Source organism: Amphiura filiformis, chromosome 8 (genome assembly GCF_039555335.1).
Source record: "Amphiura filiformis chromosome 8, Afil_fr2py, whole genome shotgun sequence".
Taxonomy (NCBI): domain Eukaryota; kingdom Metazoa; phylum Echinodermata; class Ophiuroidea; order Amphilepidida; family Amphiuridae; genus Amphiura; species Amphiura filiformis.
Window position 1 is genome coordinate 7,236,370 of NC_092635.1, and position 26,160 is coordinate 7,262,529.

The 26,160-nt window shown below is 37.7% G+C and overlaps 1 protein-coding gene across 1 annotated transcript in view; it reads left to right on the forward strand.

Annotated features, from left to right (window-relative positions):
- The first annotated feature begins 18,782 nt into the window (after window positions 1-18,782).
- LOC140158449 (stAR-related lipid transfer protein 5-like) overlaps window positions 18,783-26,160 on the forward strand; it is a 28,789-nt gene continuing 21,411 nt past the window's right edge. Inside the window, exon 1 of the mRNA XM_072181543.1 lies at window positions 18,783-19,254. Within this exon, the coding sequence (XP_072037644.1) occupies window positions 19,003-19,254 (252 nt within the window). The 5' untranslated portion in view covers window positions 18,783-19,002. The remainder of the gene's footprint in view (window positions 19,255-26,160) is intronic.

Sequence of the window (26,160 nt, forward strand, 5' to 3'; positions counted from 1 at the left end):
CCGCAAATGAATTTTTCTCAAGAAACCAGATGTGGTCTCATACACCTGAAAATACGTGTTGAACAGATATGATAGTCGCTAGAATGCGCTTTGAAAATTGGCCGTGCGCTTTGAACTCAACATCTGACCATTTTATATTGCGTTGGTCCTGTAATACCCTGTATAGACTACAGCGTGTAGTACAGCTGCACTCACTGTAGGCAGTATAAAAGTCGGTGACTATTGACCTCAATGGGTATTCACGCACAACCAAGATCAATTACCCGGTATTGTGAGTAGCCTTAGTTATGTCCCTCAACTAATTATTAGTTCTAAAGAGCTTTAAAGGTTTGAACCAAATGGCTAATCGTGGGTGTGGATTCAACCTACCATGGCGATTCCTGCCATGAAGATATAGGGTCGATGACACTGTGTGCTGTGGTGTGGCCTAAATCCAAACTGTCTATCCGATAACAGTTGGTTCCAAGGAGGTACTCCTGAAGTTGGTTCTGTACAACAGCCTCCACGACCTTGCTGATGATGCAGAGCCACGGTTGTTTGATGTGATCATTTATTTATTTTTGTAACAAAACATTATTATAATGTTCAATTCTAGACCTGACTAATACCAAAAGCTATCACACTAATCAAATGTGTGTACACAATATATTTTGTAGAAATTTTTAACATATATTTTTGTTTCTATCCCAGGGGGGTCACTCCCATTATCATCCGCGATAATCAACTTTTGAAAAGCACCCTAAACAAGGATTTAACCCTTGACTAAAATGATACCCTAAACAGGTAACATGTGCCTGTTTTCACACCCTAAACAGGGATTTTATTCCTTTTTTATTCCTTTGCATCAAATTTCATACCCTTAATTTCATTTCCGCGTATTAGCAATTGCAATTTTGCTACACTATTTTCCAATTTTTCATGTTTTTGACACCCTAAACGCGTTACGCGCGTATCGTACCCTTTTTACTCGTTTTCATTATCGCGGATGGTGTACAGGCCACAATGGGATTGACCCCCGGGGTTTCTATATCAAATTATTCATCTTTTTCTGCTTTTTTGAGGTAATTTTAATTCTGTAAACTGTACATTTGTGTGCAAATTGAGGGCGCTATATATTGTGAATTTAAAGTAGTCAAATAAGATGAGTTATACCTTACATTTCATGATAAAATTGTTTTGAAAATTCCCTCGTAATTTGTTAGTCTGTTTGCTGATGTTCTAATACCATTTTACAAGTGTCTACCTCTTGTAAAGATGCAAACAAGATTTTAGATAAATAGCGCCACCATTGTTGAACTTTTCTTTAAAATTACTCAGTTTTACATGTCATCAAACAACCGTGGAGCAGTGATGAGAGATACATAGATGGATTAGACTCTTGTGAATATAGGGATGACAGATGCAGTATTCCATTGGCTTGGGAAAACTCCCTTGGATAAGCAAAGCTCAAACAGCAGACTGAGTGGTCTTGTAAGTTCTGCGCTGCACTCCTTCAGGACTCTTGCTGGGATTTCATCAGGACCAGTAGCTATATCTGGTTGCAGATTCTTGAGAAGCTTTCTAACATCTTTGACCTTGACGGCTATCTTTTCCATTGAGCACGTTGCTGAATGCTGAAATTCATGGGCAGATTCTTCTGCACTGGCAAGCTGACATTTAGCGGCAAAGGTCTGGTAAATTTTGTAGTGTAGATTTGACGCCCGTCCTTCAGCACTGGTAGGCCTATCAACTCTGCTGGACTTACCAGACATGGTGTTTATAACAGTGTTCCACCATTTCTTGCTGCTTAGGCTGCCATCTGAGAGCTTTTTTTCCTGAACTTTTCCTCCTAGCTACCTGCTCTGCATGATTGTGCTCCTTTCTAGCTTTTGTAAACTTATCATTGTTTTCCTTAGTGTTGTTCTTTTTTAGCTTCCTGAATAAGCGGCGCTTCTTAGTTACTGCTCGTTTGCAGTGGTCATCAAATCATACCTTGTCACCAGACTTTTTACAAACAAGCTTTGCTGGTATGAAATATGGTGATGGTGCTGCAAGCTTCCTCTGGATCATCATTTCGAAGTGCAAGAGGCCAGTCTGCAAATGCAAGGAACAGTGCCGCCAACAACATGAACAAGGGAGTTAACATGGTTTAAAGGGATGCGTTACTCCCGGTCCCGGGGTCCCAGGGGCCGTAAAAAAAGTAAAGAAAGCATACCTTAATGGGCTCACAAAAGCAAAGAAAAGAGACTTTGGGGCCCGTAAAAAAGGGAGCCCATGCGTTCAAGTTTTAACCCCGGGCCCGTAATGGCTCTCGGCAGCATTGGCAATGAAACCTCTCATTTCCCAGTAGTCAGTAGATACACAACTAAGCGGTGCGTTGCGGTGGGGGTGTGCACCATACACGACCTAAACAGAAAGCATCCTGAGATTCAGAACAGTTCGGGCATCCAGATGGCAGACGATATCTCTCGGTCAAGGATGGGGTGGTCAGGGCTTTAGGTTACACCCCTCACTAAGCCAACAAAATAACTTCCTTAGAAGTTACACATAATTGGAAATATGATGAAAATAGATTTAATAACGAATACTTCTGCATCGGATATTTGACGTCAAATAAACGTGATTTGGAAGTTTAGGCCTAAATTGCGTACTTATCGATTATTAGCATGTTATACATCAAAATGACCGGACGCGTGTGAGCTGCGTGTGGGAACTGAAGTACACTTAAATGTCATTGAAATTAATTAATGCGCTCCAAAATATATTTATTGATGACCGGAAGATGACCTAATTGACCTGATTCAAAGCTGGGAACCGTCTCCAAGTGAACTTAAGAAGACGTACCAGCATAAGGAACGCAGACCTAAATATGCCAAGTGACACTCCAACTGATCCTGTGACCAGTCATTGTCCTTAATGACATTGCACATCCCAGTTCCAGCAGTGCAAGCTCTGCTCAACTGACTCTAGCTCAAGGGTCTGCTGCTTAATATAGGGGCATTGACTTGGCACGCTGGTTTACGCCACTTATACCAGCTTTTCCTAGCCTGAAAGTAGGATGGAGTGTACAATCTCTGATGATGGTTTAACTAAATCTACCTCTGAGTGAAGCGGGACGGTTGGGCCCCCTAAAACCGGTTTAACCCACCAGAGTATGGTCCTAAGTTCAGAGACCTGAGAGAATTGTTTGATGCCTATCCAAGACAAGGAGATATGCCGCTCAAGCAATACTTCGCAAGACACCTTCAAAGAGGCATTATAATGGAGTGCTCATCTGTATAAGGGTGAAATAAGGCTCCAAAGGTGACTGCGCTTAATTATTTCTCGATGGTCAAGCTGGCTATGCTAGAGCAGGAGACATCCGTCGATATTCCCTAAAGCATGGAGTTAGCAAACTTATTTATTCTGTGAAATTGCAAGAAACTTGAAGAGACTTGACACGTGCTACAAGAAGTATTTTCCTTCTTTCTTAATTGTTTTACTCAATTTTTCCTTTTTTAACTTCATTTTTTCTCATCATCATAGATACCATCATTATCATCATCACATCAGCATCATCATCATCATCACCACCATCTGCTGGTAGATAGTGGTCCAATTTGTATCACATTTTCCACTCCACGTCATAGATAGTGCCTTCACTATCTCATGATGTCCACATTGAGGTTCATCCCCGGGGGTCCATCACCCACAAAATTACGTTAATTTGCTCCATGTGTGTCGTAGTTTTAAACTCATAGCAGAGTACATGACTACCGGGGTGTTAATAGTAAAACGAGGCTCGAAAACTGAGACTCGAAAATTAGTAAAACGAGGCCCGACCATTACCGTATTTCATTTTTAATCCATAGTATCTATTGAATGTTGTTGTGTCTTTGTGGGTGGGGGTGGGGGGGGGTTTGTGGGTTATGTGTGGGTTATGTGTGGGTGTCCCGCAGGTTTAGAAGGGGTGTGGAGAGTGTAAGAGGCTTGTGGGTGTGTGTGCTTGTGTTTTGACTGCCACTGTGACCTAAACTGAAAGATTCAGGACAGTTCGGGCATCCAGATGGCAGACGATACCTCTCGGTCAAGGATGGTCAGGGCTTTAGGTTACACCCACCCCTACCCAACTTTGCGTCAATAAAGTACGTGGAAGTTGAGGCCTAAATTGCGTACTTATCGATTAATGGCATGTAATACATCAAAATGACCGGACGCGTGTGGGAACTGAAGTACACTTAAATGTCATTGAAATTAATTAATGTGCTCCAAAACATATTTATTGATGACCGGAAGATGATAAGGTAATTGTCGATGGTCAAGCTGGCTATATCAGAGCATGCGACATCCGTCGATATTCCCTAAAGCAGCGAGTTAACAAACTTATAGTCTTTATTTATTATGTGAAATTGATTGGAGAGACTTCAGACGTGCTACACGTATTAAATGAGTATTCTCCTTCTTTTTCTTATTTTCCTTCTTCCTTTTTTTAGTTGTTTCTCAAGTTAAATAGGCCTATGAGTTTGTTTTTTAAAATAAAACCACGTGATTCGTGCTTGATAATTATTTTTCTAACATAATAAGGCCAAATTTTGTGATTGCCGGAGTCAAAAGTGCGTGATCAGATAATGGTCCACGTCCGATTTTTATCACATTGCGTTTTTTACCCCACATTGAGGTCCACCACCCAAACAAGTTTACATTAATTTGCTCCAGCGATCGCGATTCTAGAAGTAAAAATGTGTATCGTAGTTTTCAACTCATAGCAGAGTGGTCACCACCAAACCACCATACTTTTGTTAATAAAAAAACAAACATATTCCAGTCTTCAATTTTCTGGGCTTTTAATATGAGAAAAATATGAGCTTTTACTAATCTCTTTTGATGCATGGGGCTAAAGCGGTGGGATAAGGCTGTTGTCAGCTTTCTTATCTGTATGCGACACATGCAGGCAGTATTCCAAAAGTATTGATATTTTTCAAACGTCTTATAAAAACTTGAACTTGGAGAGATTTGGCAAATAGAAATCATCTTCCTTTTTTTTTCTAAATTACTGATATTCAAAAGTATTCATAATAGTAAATTTATTTCAGTATAGTAGATGTTGGACTTTGAATGCAAATTGAGTCAGTTTTCCCGTTTTAGCCAACATTACTGCAAATTACTGCAAGGCAATCTTTCCGTTACCTGGATGGCCAATCATTACTTTTTTGCTTACTTACCATGCTTACGCAGCTTCGAGGTATCAACGCTCTAGTGGATATTTACTTTCTTCATGCAAACAACCTTCCTAGAAATTTTCAATATCATAATTTCGAGATTTCCAGCGAAAGCAAGGAATGGAATGACGCCTTAAGCATGGCGCATAAATACATGATCGTGTACATGTATATGCCGAGTTGAAACACGATTGGAGTTTTTGTAGTTATACTCAAGTGGCATATAAGGTTCAACTGCCTCGAACTATGTGCTTAACATTAAAATCAATAAGCAAGCAACATGAACACTTGAACATTTTTGAACTGGGCCCAAGAGATGGAAAAAGAATAATTATAAGGCAATGATTTTTCAGGAATGATACTGCCCGATTGGCCAAGGTCTCATAGGACTCTGCAGTCCTGCAGGCGTTGCACTCGCCAGGACCATGAGGACTATGACCTTCCTATACGAAACGATACCTTGTTATTAGCTGTTATTTAAAGATGTATAGTTGCTGCTGAAATTATGATGCACCCTAGCTCGCCCCTATAAACTCTCACCCTAACTCTAATAGCTCCTGCGGTGTTAAATCAATCAGGTATAATGTATATTTCATCGTAACAAAGAACAATATTTTCCCCACCAGGTTTAAGAATCTATGTTTTTCTATATTTTTTTGAAAATTTTGCTAGTTTTTGATTTTATTAGTCCACAAAGTGGCACCACCCTGCAACGTTATTTGTGGTAGAAAAGGCATTTTGAAGGTATTTCGTCTCGGACCGGAAGTGACCCTTTAATGACCTTTGACCCCAAATCTGTGAACACCCCAGAGACATTGGCTAATGCCAATGCACGTGTGCAAGTGGCGTCACCTTGTCACCTTGCTTAATTGTTTGTGGTTGAAAATGCATTTTGAAGGTATTTCATCTCAGGCCGGAAGTGACCCTTTAATGACCTTTGACTCCAAATCTGTGAATACTCTAGATACACTGCCTAATGTCAATGCATGTCAGCAAGTGGCGTCATCCTGCTATGTTGTTTGTGGCAGAAGAGGCATTTTGAAGGCATTTCGATTCGGACCGGAAGTGTCCCTTTAATGACCTTTGACCCCAAATCTGTGAACATGCACCCTAAAGGCACGTGGTAATAACAATGCATGTGTGCAAGTGGCGTCATCCTGCTATGTTGTTTGTGACAGAAGAGGCAGATTGACAGAAAGAAGAAAGAAATTGGAACTAGAAGTGTAGTGGTCTTGCGACCACAAAGACAGCTGTCTTGACCTTTGACCTTAGAGATAGACACACAAATTTGTGACCAGCCCATAAGGCACTGGCTAATGTCAATGCATGTGTGCAAGTAGCATCACTCTGCTATTTTGCTTGTTGCAGAAGAGGCATTTTGTAGGTATTTCGTCTCTAACCGGAAGTGACCAGGACTGGTACTGGTAAAGTGAGTCTCAAAACGTGGGGCTATCTAAACACCGAAGATGTGATCTACGATACGTGGAATTGAACCACAAACCATGGAACACCTATTGCGATGTCTTCTATTGGAGCAAGAATGCAAAGCTGAGTACCTTGCAGAGAACAAATATATTGCTAAAGACATGAAAGAGTTGTGTCAAGCTTTGGCTGAAACACAATATCTATCGTTTGTGGACACGATAAGAAGAAGAAGACTTATTATTTCTTGATTTATATATTTATTTATTTCAATGTTATTTATTCACCCTCCAAAATGATGCTTTTGACCGACAGCAAGTGTCATTTTTGCCACTTGCCCTTATACTCGCAATTGGGCTATTCCAGTTGAAATCCATACACCCCTATGTAAAACATGACTTTAATCTCCCACACAGGTAGTGTGAATGGGGTTACCTGAATGGGTAACTCCATTTGAAATCCACACTCCCTGTGTGTGAGAAATTAAGGTCATGTCTTCCAGGGGTGTGTGGATATTAACTGAATAGCCCATTCTACAAGTATAAATGCAGCATCTGCATTGTTGGCTAGCAGCAGATACTTTATTTTGTTTAAGAAGCAAAGATTCGTGAAGATTCGGCATTTTTACTTCGGGATTAAAAATACTGAAGTCAAAATACATTATGATTTGTTACCTCTTCGCAGACGATGCGTGCTCACTTTGGACAGCAGCCATATGTTGCTTGTATTAATACCCAATCGGTTAAACGCCTTTTGCCAGCTTCTAAATTTGACCATTTAACACTGCTTAAGGGGTATCTTAAGGTAGATGGGTAGATTTAGCAAGTTTTCGTTTCCGTTGCAGACCAATGACATTACATTTGTCCTGGGGTTAGAACAGACCGGCCGGTGTTTTCTGAAGACCAGGCTACTTACATTTTAGAAGGAGTGGACGTTTGCTTAAGGTGCACCTGACCAATTCGTCAGATTCTTGTTAAATTCTTTGGTATGTTTATCTATGTTTAGGAATGTGCAGGTTGCATTTGGTTTAATCGTGGTAGATAAACAATTATAATTATACAGCGATTTTTAGAGCGCCGGTTTTTAGTAAACATTAACTTTGTTCAGTACATGATATCTCTACTATAGTTTTATGCTCAGTATCGACTCCAGATAAAATTGACTCCAGGAAATCACGATCACAGAAAATTATAACAAGCCATTTATTTGAGAATAATTTGAAAATTAAACTTCTTTATAGCTATTTATTCGTTTCAATATTTTAATCGGTTTTATTAGGATGTAATTTTATTCCTTTATGCCTTAATACATTTTCAGTCAATGTTAACTTCTTCAGAAAATATCCAATATCAGAAAGAGTATCTACATTTTGAAGTTAGGTATCACAAGAGATCCCGGATATTATAGTCAAAATAATTGCATCGAGACAATTCAAAATAATAATGGATCTTCCTGTCTTAGGTTGTAGGTTCAGATTGCTACGCAGTCTACATCGTATGGGTGTGGTATACCAAAATCAATGTCAAAATACACGTACCTATATAATATTTGACCATAAATTTCAAAACTGGATAATAAAACCCCGAGATAAAAACCAATTGACTGATTATGAGTTCATGTTGTTGTGTGCTAGTAAGATCTCAATAACGAATTCGAATTAATCATTCTCCATGTTAAATTTTATCATATTTTTAACAAAGGTTTCAGTTCCAGTGTTGCGAAATCGAATTGTGCATTCTCCACCGTCGAAACTAATTATTTTCTTCTTTGGAATCTTCGGAATGTTTCAAATTATTTTAAGTTGAATTTTTACACAAATTTTAATTTAAGTTTACCATTTTTAATATGTAAGTGCATATGGAATATTGATTCGATTAAAAATAGATAAAAGGACTATACGAAACATGATTAATTTGGTCAACATGGTCAATGTCACCTAATAATCTAGCTACGGTTTTCGTCACATGTATGACATTACCTCCTAGGCAATCATCAGCTGTTTCTTAGAATAAATTATTTATTGATTTAGATACCGGGAAAGATTGTCGTTGACCCGTCTTATCCTCTTAATAATGACTTTGAAAATGTCAAGAAATAATATTTCGTGTATTAAGTGGTGCTGTTATCCTTTCGGGGAAACCGCAGAATTGATATGTACTAATGATTGTTGCTTGACATCTTGTGTCTTTTGTGGTTGTCAATTTTTGTCATTCTTCTTGTGGTAAAAAAATGCACACTCCAGTATAAATCTTGTGCCACAGCACGAAATCACCCCGAAGCTTAACTTTACTTGGGCGCAACATTAAACATGTAGTAGTAAAGCTAGGATTTCTCCTGGAGGAGGAGGCAACTAAATTTTACTAAAATGGGTAAATAAAGGCCTAAAATATCACGGCAGTCAACATCGCAGAGTGGGGATGTCCCATAGGGGTTCTCCCTTATCCACCCCTCTTGGATTCGCCACTGCTATAGTTATTGCTTATTATGGTCATACATGTTATACAATTTATTATAATATTTTAGTGGCCTATTTAACGACGTGTGCATAAAACATTGATAACTTATGGAATGCCTTCTGACCCTGAAAATACAATTTGATACGTGATACCTGATTTTGATGCATTTCCTCTGCACCCACCATGCCAAAATATTTTGCACGAAACGCCGCCACCCATCACATCACTACGTTTGTTCTACAAGGCACACCGGGGGCCGGTAAATCGACGTTATGAGTGAACGCCTTCTCGCCCGACAGATGTTGGTGTTTACACGTACACCCCTCCACAAACCCCAAATCACACACCCAACTCACACCCACCCCCACACACAAGCCATATACCAACACAACATTTGTTTTTAATCAACAACAAATCATACACACAAAAAAGGCAGCAAAAATGGTTACACAAATAATTTACTAGGGTTAAGTAAATCATCATCTGCATACAAAATAAATTGTACCTTTATCACACCAGTTTTCATAAAGGTACTTTTACAGACTTTGAACGAATATTTCTATTAAACCATAAAGATTGGCAAAGGACCAAGATCAGAAAAGGAATGGTGAAATTGAGAATAACAGTATACTTTCACAGTAAACATACCAAGTACAATTAAGCTGATTTAAAAAAAAAAAAAAATTGGGAATTTTAATACTCAAAACTGAAAAAAGGTAGAGCAGCTGAGGCAAAAGCAAATTTTTCCTATCATAGAAAGATTTCTAGCGCGTCAGCAATCTAAGATTCCTTCAATCTGTATAAGCTTACTAACGTTATATTTGAGATCAAACATTGACTTAAAATTCAAGGAAAATTAATACCTAAAGTTTTAAAATCTTTAGTTTTCCGAAGAAAACCCTGCCCAGAAAAGGGACGATTTGAAGAACCTTTCATTGAGCCAATCCACCAACACACCCTCTTGAGAGGGGTGAGAGCAAGAAGAGAGATACCAGAATAAAAATTGCATTTCCCCCTCTTTTTCATTTTTTTTAAAATTCAATATATCTGCGCTATTAACCTAATATTCGATTGATTTTTTTACTACAAAATTATTGTGATGATATCTTGGCTGATGATATGATCGTTGACAGATCGGAAACGAACATGATGCATTTTATTAATTTGGCTAGACAGGGCACAAATCTATACATGTCATTGCCCAGGTAACGTGCAGGTCAATGAAACCAAGACGACAGCTTCCAATCAAAGATGATCTATTTCTTGATCAGCTCCTAAATCTCCTTCATTCATAAAGCAATTCTATTATCTAGAAATTTACCATAATTAGACAAATATTTACAAAACGAAGGTTAAGCTGTATGTTTGACGGTGAACGATACACATTAGCATTTTATCTGAAAGAATAACTTACAACCATGACAATAAGTGTATTTTATTTTCCTGATTTCCAGGGGTGTGGGGTGCGTGCATGTGGGACTGAGAGTAATGCCCGGAAGTGGGGTGCGTATGTTGGTGTAGACCGTGTAGGTTCGTGTGTTTTCGCACATTTGATTCAAAAAATTTGGTTATCTGATGGGGGGGGGGGCAAACAAATTGCCCAGTGAGCATGTTGAGCGTTCAGCCCAATACCGAACAGTACTGTTCTCAGAGCAAGGAATATTTTCTTTTTTCTTCGAGTTGTCAAGGAATCGGCCCATACCCTCATCAACTTATAGCAAAATGTCGAAAATCGGCTTGGGCCCTCCCCCGATCATGGTAGGTGCCCCTCTAGGATGCACGTACCGATGGTTGAGAGCCTAAAGCCTTAACTCACCAAGGATTCCTTTGTGAGTTAAGGCTTTCAGGCTCTCAACCCTCGGTTAGTGTTTCTATGTCGTAAGGGTGTGAAAGATATGTATGTCCGTCTAAAGAAGCGGGTGACAACACTACATAGCTCGTAGCGGTTAATTTTAATTTGCAATATCGAATTATTACATCCAATTCAAGACTATTCAAAGCTGTAACAAGCATATCTGGATAAGAAAAGTCTCGATGCTGAACCTTTACCTTATTCGACCCATGCTTCTTTACAGCCGTCTTTTGTGTGCGATGTCTTGTAGCTTTTGTGTCGCCGATAATATCCAATTTAGGCGAAAGTGCTAAATGTTGCTTTTGGTAAAGAACATATAATACCAAAACAAGTGTGACTAGCAGCTATACGTACCGGGTATGATGAGAATTCAGAGTGGGACACCATGTTGAACCAGTGATAATAAGATAGATCTAGTTTGCAGATAGTTGAAAATCCCCTCTACTTTTCTTTAATTGGAAGGAGAAGACCAGACGGAGCCAGATACAAGAGACTAAAATGTTGTAAAGAGCAAGGACTTAATCGAAACAAAAACGATATTGCAGAGCCTTTGCTATATAGCCATAAGGCACGGCAAAGCAAGGCGAAGCACATACTGATACAGTGCAATAAAATAGTTCAAAACAAGTTTCAGGCACTTTTGTGAAAGGTTGTTTTTATGTTCTCGCATAGCGAAAAATGTTCGATAATTTATAAAGGAGAAATGATTAAAAAATTTAACATAGGAAACTTCTGGTACCAATACAGCATAAATAAATAATATAAAGATGTTTGAACATCTTTCACCATCTATGGTTTGAAACAGACAGTCCAGGGTGTGACCGGGGGTGTGGCATTCCCCATTAGCATATGGTTTGAGATTAGCGATTTGGTTAGGTGGTGAAATTTTCTGAATTCGTGATAAAAGTCAATCGTAGCAAAGCAAATCAACTCCGATACTCTGAAATCACCTGTTCCAATACCAAAACAGGCAATCCAGGGAGTGGCATTTCGCATTGGCATGATTGGCAAGATACTCGTATGTTAGCGATTTGGTTATACATTGTAGGTCGTAGGTGGTGATTTCTGAATTCGTGATAAAAGTCACCCAAAAGTCAATCGTAGCAAAAGCAAATCAACTCCGATACTCGGAAGTCTGTTCCAATTTGGACATACCAAAACAGACAATCCAGTGTGTTGCATTTCCCATTGGTGAGATTCGGTACTAGTTCCTTTGGATTAGGCAATGAATACAAGTTTTCTGGGTTCATGATAAAATCAGGTCACTCGTAGCAATGCAATTCAACCTCAATAGTCGGAAACCATAACATTATCTGCTCCAATTTGGACATACCAAATCTTGCCGCAAAATTACACACAATGTTACACAAACATGAAATACTAACCATGCTAACATTTATAACAGTTCATTGTCCTACTAGTACTAGCAATAAATGAATAATGGTCGCAACAACAATAAGTGTCATAGATGTAGGTTGGTCATTGGACATAATTTTGACCATAGGTATTTTCGTTAACCATTGTGTTAATGTTGGCTAGACAAATTGGCCAAGGCACCCACCCCTTTCCACCAAATACATTTTTAAGGCGAGTCGAAGTGAAACATGACTTAGCGGCCGTGTTTGCACTTTCAAAAGAAGTACATGCATGTGCAAACATAACTATTTCAAAATAGCCCGCCAAAGTAATGCAGGTAACTCCGAGGTCATGCATTGAATTGGTTTGAATGAGGAATACTATATACGGGAACCAGCGCCTTTTTTCACACATGAGTGAAGTGGATAATCTCTATTGCTATTACGAAGTATAGCCTACTCTACAGTTTTTTAGTTAAATGGCTATAACTGCAAAATTTTGCTCTTACCATCCAACACGTCTTTTAAGACATTAAAATGTCTTCAACCTATACACAACTCTCCTTATACACCTATCTGGATCTTAATTTGAAGGATGGCTGTTGTCGAGTAGAATTTACATTGTCGACAATCTTCAAATCTCAAGATCCGACGTTGAAAAGTTGTCGACAAAACGATACTTCAATAAAGTCAAAATATTAAGTTCAAAGACCATGTTATGCGTTGTTTTATTTATATCAAAATATTACGCAATTATCAGAATATTATCTGCACCACTTAAGAATGAAATATAAGACTGATACAGTTATTTCATGGTAAATAATGGTGATGTTAAGCATATCTTAGACTTTTATCTATTTGTTAATAATTAGTTTTTTTCGACAATCGGAAAAATTGCTTTGTCGGCAATATTGTCGACAACAGCCCTAATTCGAAGTTAAAATATTTACATGAGGTTTTTGTTACCCTTAATTTAACTCTTACTCTCAAACTCTACTATTGTTGCTTAAAGGATGACTCCGGCAAGCAGAACATTATGCCTTATATGTAAGAATAATAATTATCAAGCTCAAATCACGTTAAAACAAACTCATAGTGACCATAAACACGAATAAAAACATCCGTCTCTCAACACGCGATATTTAAAATTCCCGGGCGCCGAAACTGTCGAGTGCAATAACGTCCCAGTAATACAATGAAGGCTGACGACAATTGAGCACAAACATCCATTACGTCATTGCACTTAGACTATTTTAGCGCGGGAATTTTGCATATCGCGTGTTGAGAGCCGACTGTTTTTATTCGTTTTATGGTCAATATGAGTTTGTTTTAAATAAAACTATATGATTCGTGCTTGATAATTATTTTTCTAACATTCGGAGACCCCCTTTAATGAGTAGGGGCGGATTATATCAATTAGCCGGCAATTAGCTTCGTTGTAGCGTAGCATGTAGTAGCGTAGCTAGCGAGGGCTTTCCTTCAACCCGAGCGGGGGGAGGGGACTGACAAAAATAGTCGATGACCCACTCTGGGTTCATAGGAGTCACAACATTTGGAAAACTGTTTATGGGAGGGGGTAACCGAGGGGGTTACCACTGGAAGTCAAGAAACTTTGCAAAACATACGTCAAAGCACTTCACTTGGAATTATTGGGGCGGGGCTGAAGGGTATTTGAGCCCCCCCCACCGTCCCCTATGTTACTTTGCAAGCAAATATATACAAAATTTAAAGTATTTTCATTTTTTTCATCGATCTGAATGATACATCCATGCTATAATGGCCAAGTTTAATGTCTGAGTTAATGTATATCGTGCTACAGGTATAGTCGTCCGTTTTGTTATTTCAGTTGGCGTCTATGGAGCTGGACCGTCGATACGAAGGATTCGTCACCTATTTAAGATCAATCCTCAGGCAAAGCATTGCATTGCTTCAGCTGACATTTCAGTAATTTGATGTTGACAAACACATTCAGACACAACAACACTATACTCTATACTCCTGCACAATAATTTCCTTTAAGCATTTAGTCTTCAACCCCCCCCCCCCCCCTTATAGACAAATTTCTCTCGTTTTTATTTATATATATAAGACTGTGGCAGTATATGAACACCTCAGTTAAGTGCAAAATATTCCCTTACATGTTTCCCTTACAATAAAGTGCACAGCATGTAAGGACAAATGTACAGTATGAATCCTTAATCAATGGGTTGGAGTACAAATTGCGCGTCGTTCTACTTGGATATTACCGGTACTACTCCAGTTCCTATATTGGTGAAACTGGCTGTCCCTACGGTACCCGTCTTAAAGAGCACCAAAAAGAGGTTGACAATTTTGAATCCAGACCATTTACACGTGCAAATCGCAAACTTCTTCTGTCACAGACATTCACAAATTTGCCATCACTGGCCTCTACAAATCACTCAATCAGGAGGGAGGAATCCAAAGTCATTGATCGTGAAGACTACCAGGTGGCTCAAAGAAGCCATTTGGATACGCAGAAAAGGACATGACACTCTAAACAAGGATGAGGGGGTCTACGCACTCAACAACATCTTTGACCAACTCATCACGCCCTCTACGGTACCTCCTGTTACCCATAAAAGGAAATAGTCAGACTGTGATAGGTTGCCAGTCTGATGAAGCCACTAGTGTAGTGATGAAACGTCACTAAAACGTGAGTTAAAAACTTGGTTTTTTTGTAGGAATTGTTCAAAATGAACAAAATTTACAGTTAAAACCAACATTCTAAATGAACTTGTTCAGATACTTTGCTATAATTTACGAGGTTTCTTAATGAATAGAGGAAAATCCTCATAGAAAAACGTACCGATTATTATGAATACTATAGTATATTGGCAACTGCTTGTCACAGAAACCAGGGGGGGGGGCACTCCAGTATGAAATAGATATAATGTGTAGGAATGACACTATCACACTAATTGGGCATTCGGTGAGAGCAAAATACAAAATAAATATAGAATCATTGGGCGAGAGTATGATTTTTGGCAATTGGTGAGAGCAAAATGTACAAAATATGGGGTCATTGGGTGAGAGACTGCCCGTTTGGATCTAAATTAGGGGGACATAGGTTGAGAATATGACCCTTTTTAAAATGGGGTATTTGGGTGAGAACCACAAGAAACCTCGAAAATTGAATGTCTAGTTCTAAATGGCTTTAAATGGCTTTGTTATTTCAACAGAAGTAACAAAATCAGTAACAGATGACTCGTTGCTGTTCAAATGGATAAAATAAGGGTCTTTGTATGGGTGACAGATCGAGAGGAAAAATAAGGAGTCTTTGGGTGACGGGCCGGGAGTGCTCATAACAAAATATGGGGTCTAATAGGTGACAGCGATGTTGAAAAAGGCGGTCTTAAGTTACGGCCCTACATACGCGTCGCCTCCAAAGTAGGAGTGCCCCAGGCAGAAACCACTTTCTCTTCCACTTAAATGTCAGTCAGCATGGTCAAGGGTTCAAACTATCCCCTTCATTAGTTGAACTTGTAATTATTTTTTGTCGCATAAAAGGTGACTGGAATAGCAAATTTGTTGAGTTGTTGACTTGAACACTCCATGAACTCTCAATTTGTTTTGCTTTATACGGCCAATCAATTCCAGTTAAGTAGGTGTATAACGGTTGGCAAATATGTTTGTCTAACTTTTATAGACGGTTGAATGGATGTTGTGAGCATAATGTTGAAAAATGAAAATATTTTGCTTTCATAATACTTAACATGTTTTGGTTGTTAACATTATGATTATTGGCATGACGAAGTATGACAAGCATAAAAATAAAACGGCGAACAACGGTACTCTCCAAATGTAAAAGAGTGAAAATCTTACTTCCGAAAAGAGTGATTCACTTATAAGACCACTCAAAAAGGAGTGAAATGCGTTTTTAAACTTTAAAACCACTCAAAAAAGAGTGAAACCACTCTTTAAGGAGTTACATGAAGGACAACTCTTTAAATATGTGTTGTCCTTCATTTAACTCCTTGAACGAGTTGAAATTCACTCTTTTAGAGTGGTTTTCAGTCTTTTTTGAGTGATTTTAAAGTTTAAAAACACATTTCACTCATTTTTGAGTGGTTTTATAAGTGAATCACTCTTTTGGGGAGTGAGTTTTTCATTCTTTTACATTTAGAGAGATATGGTTGACACACTGTTTTTATTTGTTTCTGCATGCATCTTCAATTATTATCTTCCTATGTACGTCGCATATTAAAGATATCATGATCAGAAAGCCTAAACTGCATAACCATTATAACGTGAGCAATCTCTTCAATGATACCTGACGTTTCTCTGCAATCTCTCTCTTAACCATTCTTAACCAAATTCACCTGCAATCACTTTTCTTTTCTTAAAAAAGTACAGATCACACATTACCCTCGGTCGTCTATTCTTTGCCAAACATTGCCAACATTGTATGGGGCTTAACTTTTGTATTTGACTTTTCATTTGAGAATCCTATTTGAATTGCTGACGTTTTGCCCCCTCACATTATCAGGGTGGGAGCCAGCTGCCAATATTTGACCCCTGTTTTATTCTAAGGTATACCCTTTCCTCGGGTGGCATTATGAAAATAACCGAATTAACGTCAATTCAAGTGTCGATTTAGTTCAGGTTGTTCAGACTCATAACTCCTCGTAATGCGGCCCTGATTTGGTAAAACGATCTAACTTGAAATTTGGACATTTTGAGATAAATCCATATCATGGGTAATGTGAGGGTGCTCTTTCCATTGGTGACATCCTAAAATCACCACCATGCCACCAAATAATGAGATTTTTATATTTTCTAAGACATTAGATCTGTTTAATAATTTATTTTATTCAAAAAGAAAAACGTCAAGTGTTCAAACTTTAAAGCTCTTTTTCTAGAAACAGCGATTTTAATTTCAAGTTAGATCATTTTACCAAATCAGGGCTGAATTTTGGCTATCAGCTATAGTGTCGATTTGAAGTTAGAATATTCGCAAACAGTCGGTTTATAAAAAACAAACATTAATATGTAGGGGTGCCTATTATATGCTTAGTAGGGGTGGGTGTGTGTGTGTATGGCGGGGGGGGGTTGGGTTGGGGTGTGTTTGTAAATCGAGTGTGTACTATATATAATGAAGATGTTGGATGGGAGTGCCTATGAAGCGTTACGTATTGTGCATGGTTCCTCACGACTCACGAGTGGCGTAGCGTGAGTCATCTTTGGGGGTGGGGGAACCGATCATGGTGGGGAAGAGGCCACCGGGCCTGATTGGGGGGGGGGGGGTTCAAGCCGTTTTTTCCTATGGGATTTTCCAAATTCTCAAATTGATTGGGGTACGTGCCCCTATGACGCTATACTACACCACTGTATTGACCCTTATGTTAGTGTTACCATTTCCTTTGGATAATTTCACGTATCTTTAAGGGTTCTCGAGCCTTTTTCAAGTTGGCCCTGTTGAAAAGTAAATATGGCCCAATACCAACTATCATGTGTGACACATGACATGGCTCACTTTACGAACTTTTATATCTTAAAGCATGGTATTAAAGAGCCCAAAAACCGATGTTAGTCGGACCCAACAAGTGACAAATTGCAGCCTAAAGGAATATGATGTTTTGGTTTGTTACACACTGTATTTATTGTATGCAAACTTTGGTACCAACCAAAATACCCCGTAAGAGAGACTAGAAATAAATTCGGATTGAATCTGCATATTCTTGGGAAGCATTTCCGACCATGAGATAAAACTTTCGTCCATGCCATCGTGAAAAATGATTCTTAATGTGAGTACAGGTGTAAAACCGATAGAAAACAGAAAATGGGGGACCAAATCAAAGTGTAACATCAGTAAATATGGTAAACGGTGAAACTCGCTGGTAATACTGAAACCATACGGAAACTTATTGTCTATGTAAATGTAGGCCTATGTATCCGGTATATGTATAACAAACGTCCAACAGCGGATCTGAGATTTCTCTCATTTCATGAAACATACCGGGGAAACATATACAAAAATAAAATGCCGATTTTTTACTAATTTGCTCAAAAATCTTACCAGATATTATAGTTCATACATCATTTGTACATGTTCTAATCCATGGCATTTTGCACACATGATAGTTAGTGTTGGTCATGTTTACTTTTCAACAACTAGGGGCTAACCTGAAAAAGGTCGATATGAGACCCCTTAAGATGTTTTCACCCGTGGGTTTGGGACTTTGGGTGTTTTCACTCATTAATTTCTGTTGCTTTGCCTCGCCTTTCTCTACTTAATTATATATTTACTCGTGGTGTTACCTTTTGTTTGTCTTTGTCAGATATCTTAAATTCCCTTACATAATACACAACAATTGTTCATTGTAAAACCCGTCATTTCAAGGCTGACAATTCTTCAGTCTATCTAAACCTATAATGCCGTAAGGTTTTGTCACCCAGCCAGGCAGCAGTTCCTGCACCGTGCTGCTATCACGGCCTTTGATTACAAACTAAAGCTAACACCACCATTCACCACATACACATAACTAAACTGACTGGCGATCTGTGTAAGCATTCCCTACAGCAACATTGGTCACCACAACTCCACTATTTTTCATTCATTGTGAATTTTATCCGCTGTTGCCACCAGACAAAGCGAAAAAACTGCTTTATAGTGATCGTTGCACCGTGGGCCGCACTTTTACTCTTTTCAAATCGCGTGCTCCTTTCTATTCAGGGAGGAAGGAAAAAACTTTATTCTGTTATTGGATCATACATAAATTATGCTAAGGCACCTAGCGACGGTGACGCTTGGCGTTTGTACTGTGAGTGCCGGTATATATGAGTGCAAAGCAAGAGAGAGTCAGACAGTTGATAACCACCATCGCCAACGGAAGCAGCAAGCTGATCCTCCTCATCATCATAACTCATCATCAACTCATACAGATAACATCGCTGGTGAGAAATCTAAAATGGATTACAGGCAGGAATCAGAACGAGTAGCTAATAAGGTCTACGAGCTTTATAAAGATACAGATTGAAACTAGCTAAAACCTCGGTAAGCAAAATTACTTTGAAATATTTCTTCCTTTTCCCCATCTTATTATTATATTTCTTTTTACTTTGAAATATTTCTAATTTTCTACATAAGAAATGTTATATTGTTGGAATATATGAAGAACTTTTATTTGTTTAACTTCTTGTCGACATGGTGTATTTACTCCGATGCTTAACGAATCTGTTTGTTTTCTAAACTTCTTATGTCCTTTTGCTTTTATGAGACGTTTTTTAAATTTATTGTGTTTTACCATAGATTGTTAAAATCTATGGTTTTACTAGAACTCTATGTGCGTATTTGAATACCAACACACATGCCGGGCATAGCATATTGGTAGTCACCGTAGCATATCCACAGTAGTTAAAGAGCATTTAATTTCACTGCTTTCAAACAAACCTTAATTTATTGAGAAGTTTTCAATAGTGTCAAATTATTCTCTTTTGTATGTATTCGATCGAATGATCTTGATTAATGCACGTACAAAGCTACAGTGCAATAAAAGAACAGGGGAGAGAAAGAAATCGTGAGAATGTCTAGGAGTGGGGACGAGAAATAAGATAGGGAAGAAATATACAAAAACATTAAAAAGACATGATAGCTTTCTCCAAGTTTTTAGATCACTTTTCTACAAATGCCTCAGGCCCAAATCAGGCGCGCTATTCAAAGTGTTATCAAGTACAGGTTTCAATAACAAAACAGATTCTCACAAGCGTATAGCACAGTTCACAAACTTGACTTAACCTCTCCCTTTCACCATGTTCACAGCGTCCATAGGTATGCAAGCAGTTAGCATAGACTTAAAGGGATAAGATAAGTGTTGCTTTATGTGGCGTAACCATGAACTTGAAATGGTTCAATTGGGGTTTGGTGTTATGCCACCCGTATTGGCAAGGGCAGACAATAGATATAGGTGAATGGTGAAGATTTTATTCTGCTATTATTGTTCTCACACACAACGATCAGCTGACAATATGAAGTTTTAAAAGTTTTGATATTGTTGCTATTTAACTCAGGGAAGGTGATGGCGACCTTAATTGTTAAAGCCATTATGTACGATCTTATAATATGAAATTGGTTTATTTTTTTTCATTTTCTCAAATAGAATCATCCAAATTCGCTCTGTGTTTGTCAGGTTAACAAACAATTTCGACAATTATGTCGTATTCAGAATTCAAGGCCCCGTGCACGGTACTCTATGTTAAACGATCAAAATATCCAAAAGGGTTTTTTTTTTACATATCTTACTTTACCTTGTTATTTCGGCTTAAAGTGGAAAGAAAGAAACCTTTGCTGACAGTTATTACTAATATTATTTCGGCATTTTGAGTCAAAACAGCAACATTAAAATGTGATCGCATTTTAATTGTGTTTTAACAAATATCAATTACCGGTACAGTACACCATCAATTGCAAAAGGAAAATATTGTCATTTATATTGTCACTTATAATGTTTAAGTTTGCATTAATGTTAACTATAAAACAATCACTTGTCTCCTTGCTTTAAAGATGTAAGTCTATGTAATACAAAGTAAGTAATTGGCACAGTACTTGGTTTTAGAAAATGAAAAGAAGTTTGTAAATTACCAATAGTCAACATTATGCATTGATATTAATGAAACTTTTTTCTGAAAGATGAGGAGCTATTATAACTCTATAGCTAGTTTGCATCAGCCATGCCTGAGTTATTAGATTTAAGAATGGGTTTTAAATACAATTTTAGCTGTTGATTGAATGAATTAAATATACGTATAAGGTTTTAAGCTTCCACATTGTTGCTATATCAGATCATTGATGTACCATCTATAAATAATTTACACATCCTTGAACTCAATCATGTTAATAATGAACGAAATTCATCTTAATGTCATCCGTGACCTCTGGTTGACGATACTATCAACTGTTTTTAGAGAATAATTTTTTCATATCGTTAAGTGCGTTTTGAACAATCATTTATAGATTACGTATTAAAATTGCATTTTCTGCACAAATATTTTCGTATCATCAAAATTGGGGCTGTCCATCACTTTAATAAATACACCAAAATGTCACTGACTCTCGTGATATTATGTGCATATAAATCCTGTCTGTCTGTGTGTGCAGCCTGTCCAGCCATGTTATTGTTGCATATTATATGGTTATTCTATAGTCTAAGTACTATATAAACCTAATTAGCGTAATGAACTTGACCATGGGTCTGTCTGCTGTGGTTGATTGCATCAATTAACACACACGCCTGCACGCGCCATATAAAGCAAGTCGATTGGAATTGATCTTTATTGTTTCCAATGATGACTTCTAGACCTATGCTGGACCACAAAGTAAAACTGATTGGTATTCCTCACAGAGAGAAAAACATTGACATCTGAGTAAGTTATGCGGTATACTTTTGAAACATATTTGAGATATTTTAAGTCAACCTATGGGCTTTATTCGGGGTTCTCCTTTAATGTTTAATGCCACATTTTTGTTTCAAGCGTTTTTTTCTGTTAATACCATTTGACTTCCAGGCCTAATACAATTTTGCTATAATGTGGTCAATATATTCCAAGCGCTGTTTAAAGGATTTGAGATTAATGCCGAATTTCGATATGTTGGTTAATACCTATCCAATTTGGGTTATCATTTTCATCTGACCGTGCGAAGACCTGCTTACAGTAATCCAGTTTGTGTGGTTTGATATCTTCCCACAAGTATCAAACGATTTAACCGCTATTACGTTACCATGGTTTTTACATACAGACAGAGCTACTTGTAAACAATGGATAGTAGAAGACACTGACACACACTACATGTATACACTCATCCCACCACACACCCCAGATATACATCCACCACCACACAATCGCCCCCCCATTTGGGAAAAATGTCTTTCAAAATCAGCACCCAAAAAACTTGAATCCTGCGTGGGTGCCCACCACATGCATGCATACACGAAGTAATACACAATATTAGTGAAAAACTTGGATATAAAACATGTAAAACTGTCGTGATATTATAAAAGAAGCTAAAATACAGGGTAAACTGTTTACTTGCATTGTGTGAAATAATATGATCTCAGACGGAATAAAATGACACAAACAAAGAACGTAAGGTTATTAACCTAATTGCAGGTTATTTTGATCTACATTAGTCAGAACAGGAAGACGATTCATGAACGAGCTTTCATTGCGTAATACTAATCAAACATTGAGATATAGATACAGAGTTTATAGAACCCACTAAAACGGAAGTTTGTAAGTTGAGAACAACCCACACATATGTACCATTAACATCATCAACACATGACTAAACTACTGCACTTCACAGAAAGATAACACAAGGTCTTCCTACATTCTTTAATTTCTCTGAATTATTAATATGATGATCTTATTTTGTGTGTCTTTCATATTCGCTTATGAACCATGTTTGTTAGAATAAAGATCATTCAGACTAGCACCACACATCTCTATGTAAACAAATACCTTACCCGAATTTCCGTTTTAGATCTAAAGAACCCCATGGCTGTTTTCATGTTTTGAAAGTAAGAGGGATGTTCTGTTTTACCAGATCTTTTTCGTATCGATATTTTTAAAAAGAAATCCAAGATGTACTACTTGTTCAGCAAATAAGAAACCTGGGTGTACTACATTGTACAACGTAAGGCACCAAAGAAACGAGGGCACATATTTATTATTTACAGATTTTCAGTGATGATGATCAGCAGAGATATTGTTAAAGTGATCATTGTTATACCACATGTTCTCCTCCTCATCCTCAGTAAGCCTGGCAATCTGTTGATGACCAAGAATGAACTGTAGGCTATTCAGCCTATTCTGTCTTCATTATAGAAACCATAAGGGACGCGCTATTTCACTTCCAGGGTGGGGAAGGTTTTGAAAATAAAACAACTTACCCACTACATGAGCCAAAAAATAAAAAAAATAAAAAAACGACAACAAAACCACTTTTCACAAACAAGAAAACTTTCCCCATTAACAATAAAAACACAATTTTCGTAAGTTTAATAGGGGCCTGTGTTATGCTAATTTGAATAATTGGTTATAAAAGAGGTTAAAAAATGTGTTTTCTAAAAATTGAAATTAGTCTTTGAAATTAGTCTTTGTACTATAGTCTTGTGCTTGGGCTTCATTGTCAATCCTTGTCATAGCATTCGAAAAAAACACCATACAAATGCATGTTTTGAGCTTTTTTCAAACAATTAGCAAATTTTGAATTGGAATTTTATTACCTGATAGTTCCAACTATATAAAGGATTAGGATTTGAATAAGTTTCGTTTTGCAAATCGTTTTGATCCAAAAGCATTAGTGCTGGAATTCGGGGTAGGCCTAATTAAAAATGTGTATTCCCTTTGTCAAAGCACAGTATATTTACCATGTTATTTGTTAGCAGATTCTGCATTTGGAGTTGGGAGACCAAAAGTAGGCCCTATTGTTTCTTGTCGCCTTAACTTAGGCAAACCTCACTTACCACCACCAAACTCCAGAGTTGTAACGAGTCACATCATTTCATGGTCGAGTCGAGTCATTTCTTGCAATATCTCGAGTCGAGTCGAGTCAAATGACTCGAGTCACTGTACAATCTCTATGGGGAAAATTTGAAAATCCGAGTCGAGTCATTTCATTTTTGAAAAGTCGAGTCTCGAGTCATGACTCGTTACAAGTCTGCCAAACTCACTTACCAGTTCCACCAAACCTAAGTACAAATTCCTCATCACAATCACTTTTTGTTCAAGCTTGAAAAGAACTTAATCTTAATATCTTTACATGATTGGTTATGAATAAAAAATACTTGATGAAATTATTTTCACTTAACATTCCCATAGTGTATGCAAGATGTTAATGAGGTAATATTCAAGGCCAGATTTACGTTCCCACAGCTGATCATTAACAAGTAATTACAGCTTGCAAGTAATTATTATTTTACGTTATTGTTCAGACTTGTGAACATTTTGTACGTCATTCGGAAATTAAGACTGTCGAAACGTTAATCTTGAACTTTATCAATAATTTAAAAGAAACGTACTGTGAAAAGAAGGAATGATATAAAAGATTGATGCTGTGAACCTATTTATAGAGTTTGAGATGAAATAGTACATTCACCTGGGATATTTTATAGAAAGCATACGTATTTAGAAAGCTTAAGGTGGTACTTCACCCCCTGATAAATTTTGTGACTAATTTTGTATTTTTCTCAAAAATAACTATACACTGGTAACAAAAGTTATGTATATTATAGGGGCAAGGAATCCAATTACTTCACTGAAATTTCTGTGATTCAAGACAAGTGGTTCCTTATTATATGTTAAGAAATGAGGTACATTCTAGCGGTACCTCTTATCATAAATAACGTACCGCTTGTCTTCATTGAAATTCCAGTGTAGTAACTAGATTCCTAGCCCTAATAACTTTTGTTACCAGTGTGTTCTTATTTTTATCACAAATTTATCAAGGAGTTCTCATTAGGGATCTTCAAGAATCCGAATGGGGGGGAGGGTCTTGAGGGGGAATTTGAATTTTTTAACCATGAGGAGAAATGTTAATTCTGAAAATTCCCACTCCCCCTGGCGTAAATTTTGAAAGGTCCCTTACAACAACAAAAAACAGCCTCCGCGGCAGGTAGTTGATATTCTCTTGTTTATAAGTAGGTACAAGTTATTACTAAATGTTAAAGAAAAAGTTATATCAAATTATTTTGCTCTTAACTCTGCTCACGTATTGAACCTTTCCCTATGAGTGTGGGCTTTTTTATTTTTTTTAAGTATTTGAACTCAAACATCGCTAGCTCAGCACCGCTCCGACTCGCTTCAAAAAGAACCTGTAAGGATACATGGTATTTAAAATCTATGAAGGATACGAACAACCTCCAACAAAATTCACCCGAGGGTTCCAATATAATGGAACCCGGTAACAATATCAATCGCAACAAAATCTACTAATATTAGGTCACTTTGTATTGTCATTTGCAACAACCGGAAATGAAACGATAAAAAAAATACTTAAGTGAATTAGTGAAATACATTGATAAGCAACGCCCGAAATTATTAGCAATTTATTAATTCGGTTTGTAGTTAAACCTTGATCTGCTTATATGCCCTCAAAATTAAGCATAGTAGCTCTAGATAAATGGTATAACAGATAGTTCCTTTTTATTTGTCAAGGTGTTCTGGAATTGGTCTGCTGACTATATACTCCAGCAGTACGAATGGGCTATCTGCAATTCCAGTTGAAATCCATACCCCCTACGTAAGCCATAACCTTAATCTTCAACACAGGGAGTGAAAAATTCAAATTGGGTTACCTAAATGGGTGACTCCATTTGAAAGCTACAACCCTGTTTGGGAGATTAAGGGCATCATGGTCTTCCATAGGGGTGTACGGATCCGGGTGTACGCATTTCAACTGGAATAGCTTATTTGCCTGGGCCCATTGTACTTTTGGAGCATAGTCAGCAAATTGATTCCAGAACACACTCACAATAAAAAGGAATGAAATAAAAATGTCAACTGGAATTGGCAAATGTATCCAAATAATGCAAACTGAGGCTTATTTGATAGGGTCCAGTTGCAGTTATATGGACTGAAGTTGACCGAAGATTTTATTGCAAACCGATTCAAAATTATCTGATCATGACTCCGTAATGGAATGCACCCAATCAAAGGCAGGTGATTCAAGTACGACCAAGGTCATTAGCAAATTATTTCGTGTGACAATGAATTGAAATACTCAGTCCAACTTGACCGTCACCCTGCGGTTCCTCCTCGAGTAAATTTTTCAGGTCTATTGCTATTCTCTTGTTAGTTTGCTGTTCTTTGTGTCAACACTCGTTTGTGTTGGTAGAAATCCCTGAGGCTTATAAGGTAACACCTCACCTTTGCTATGTTTC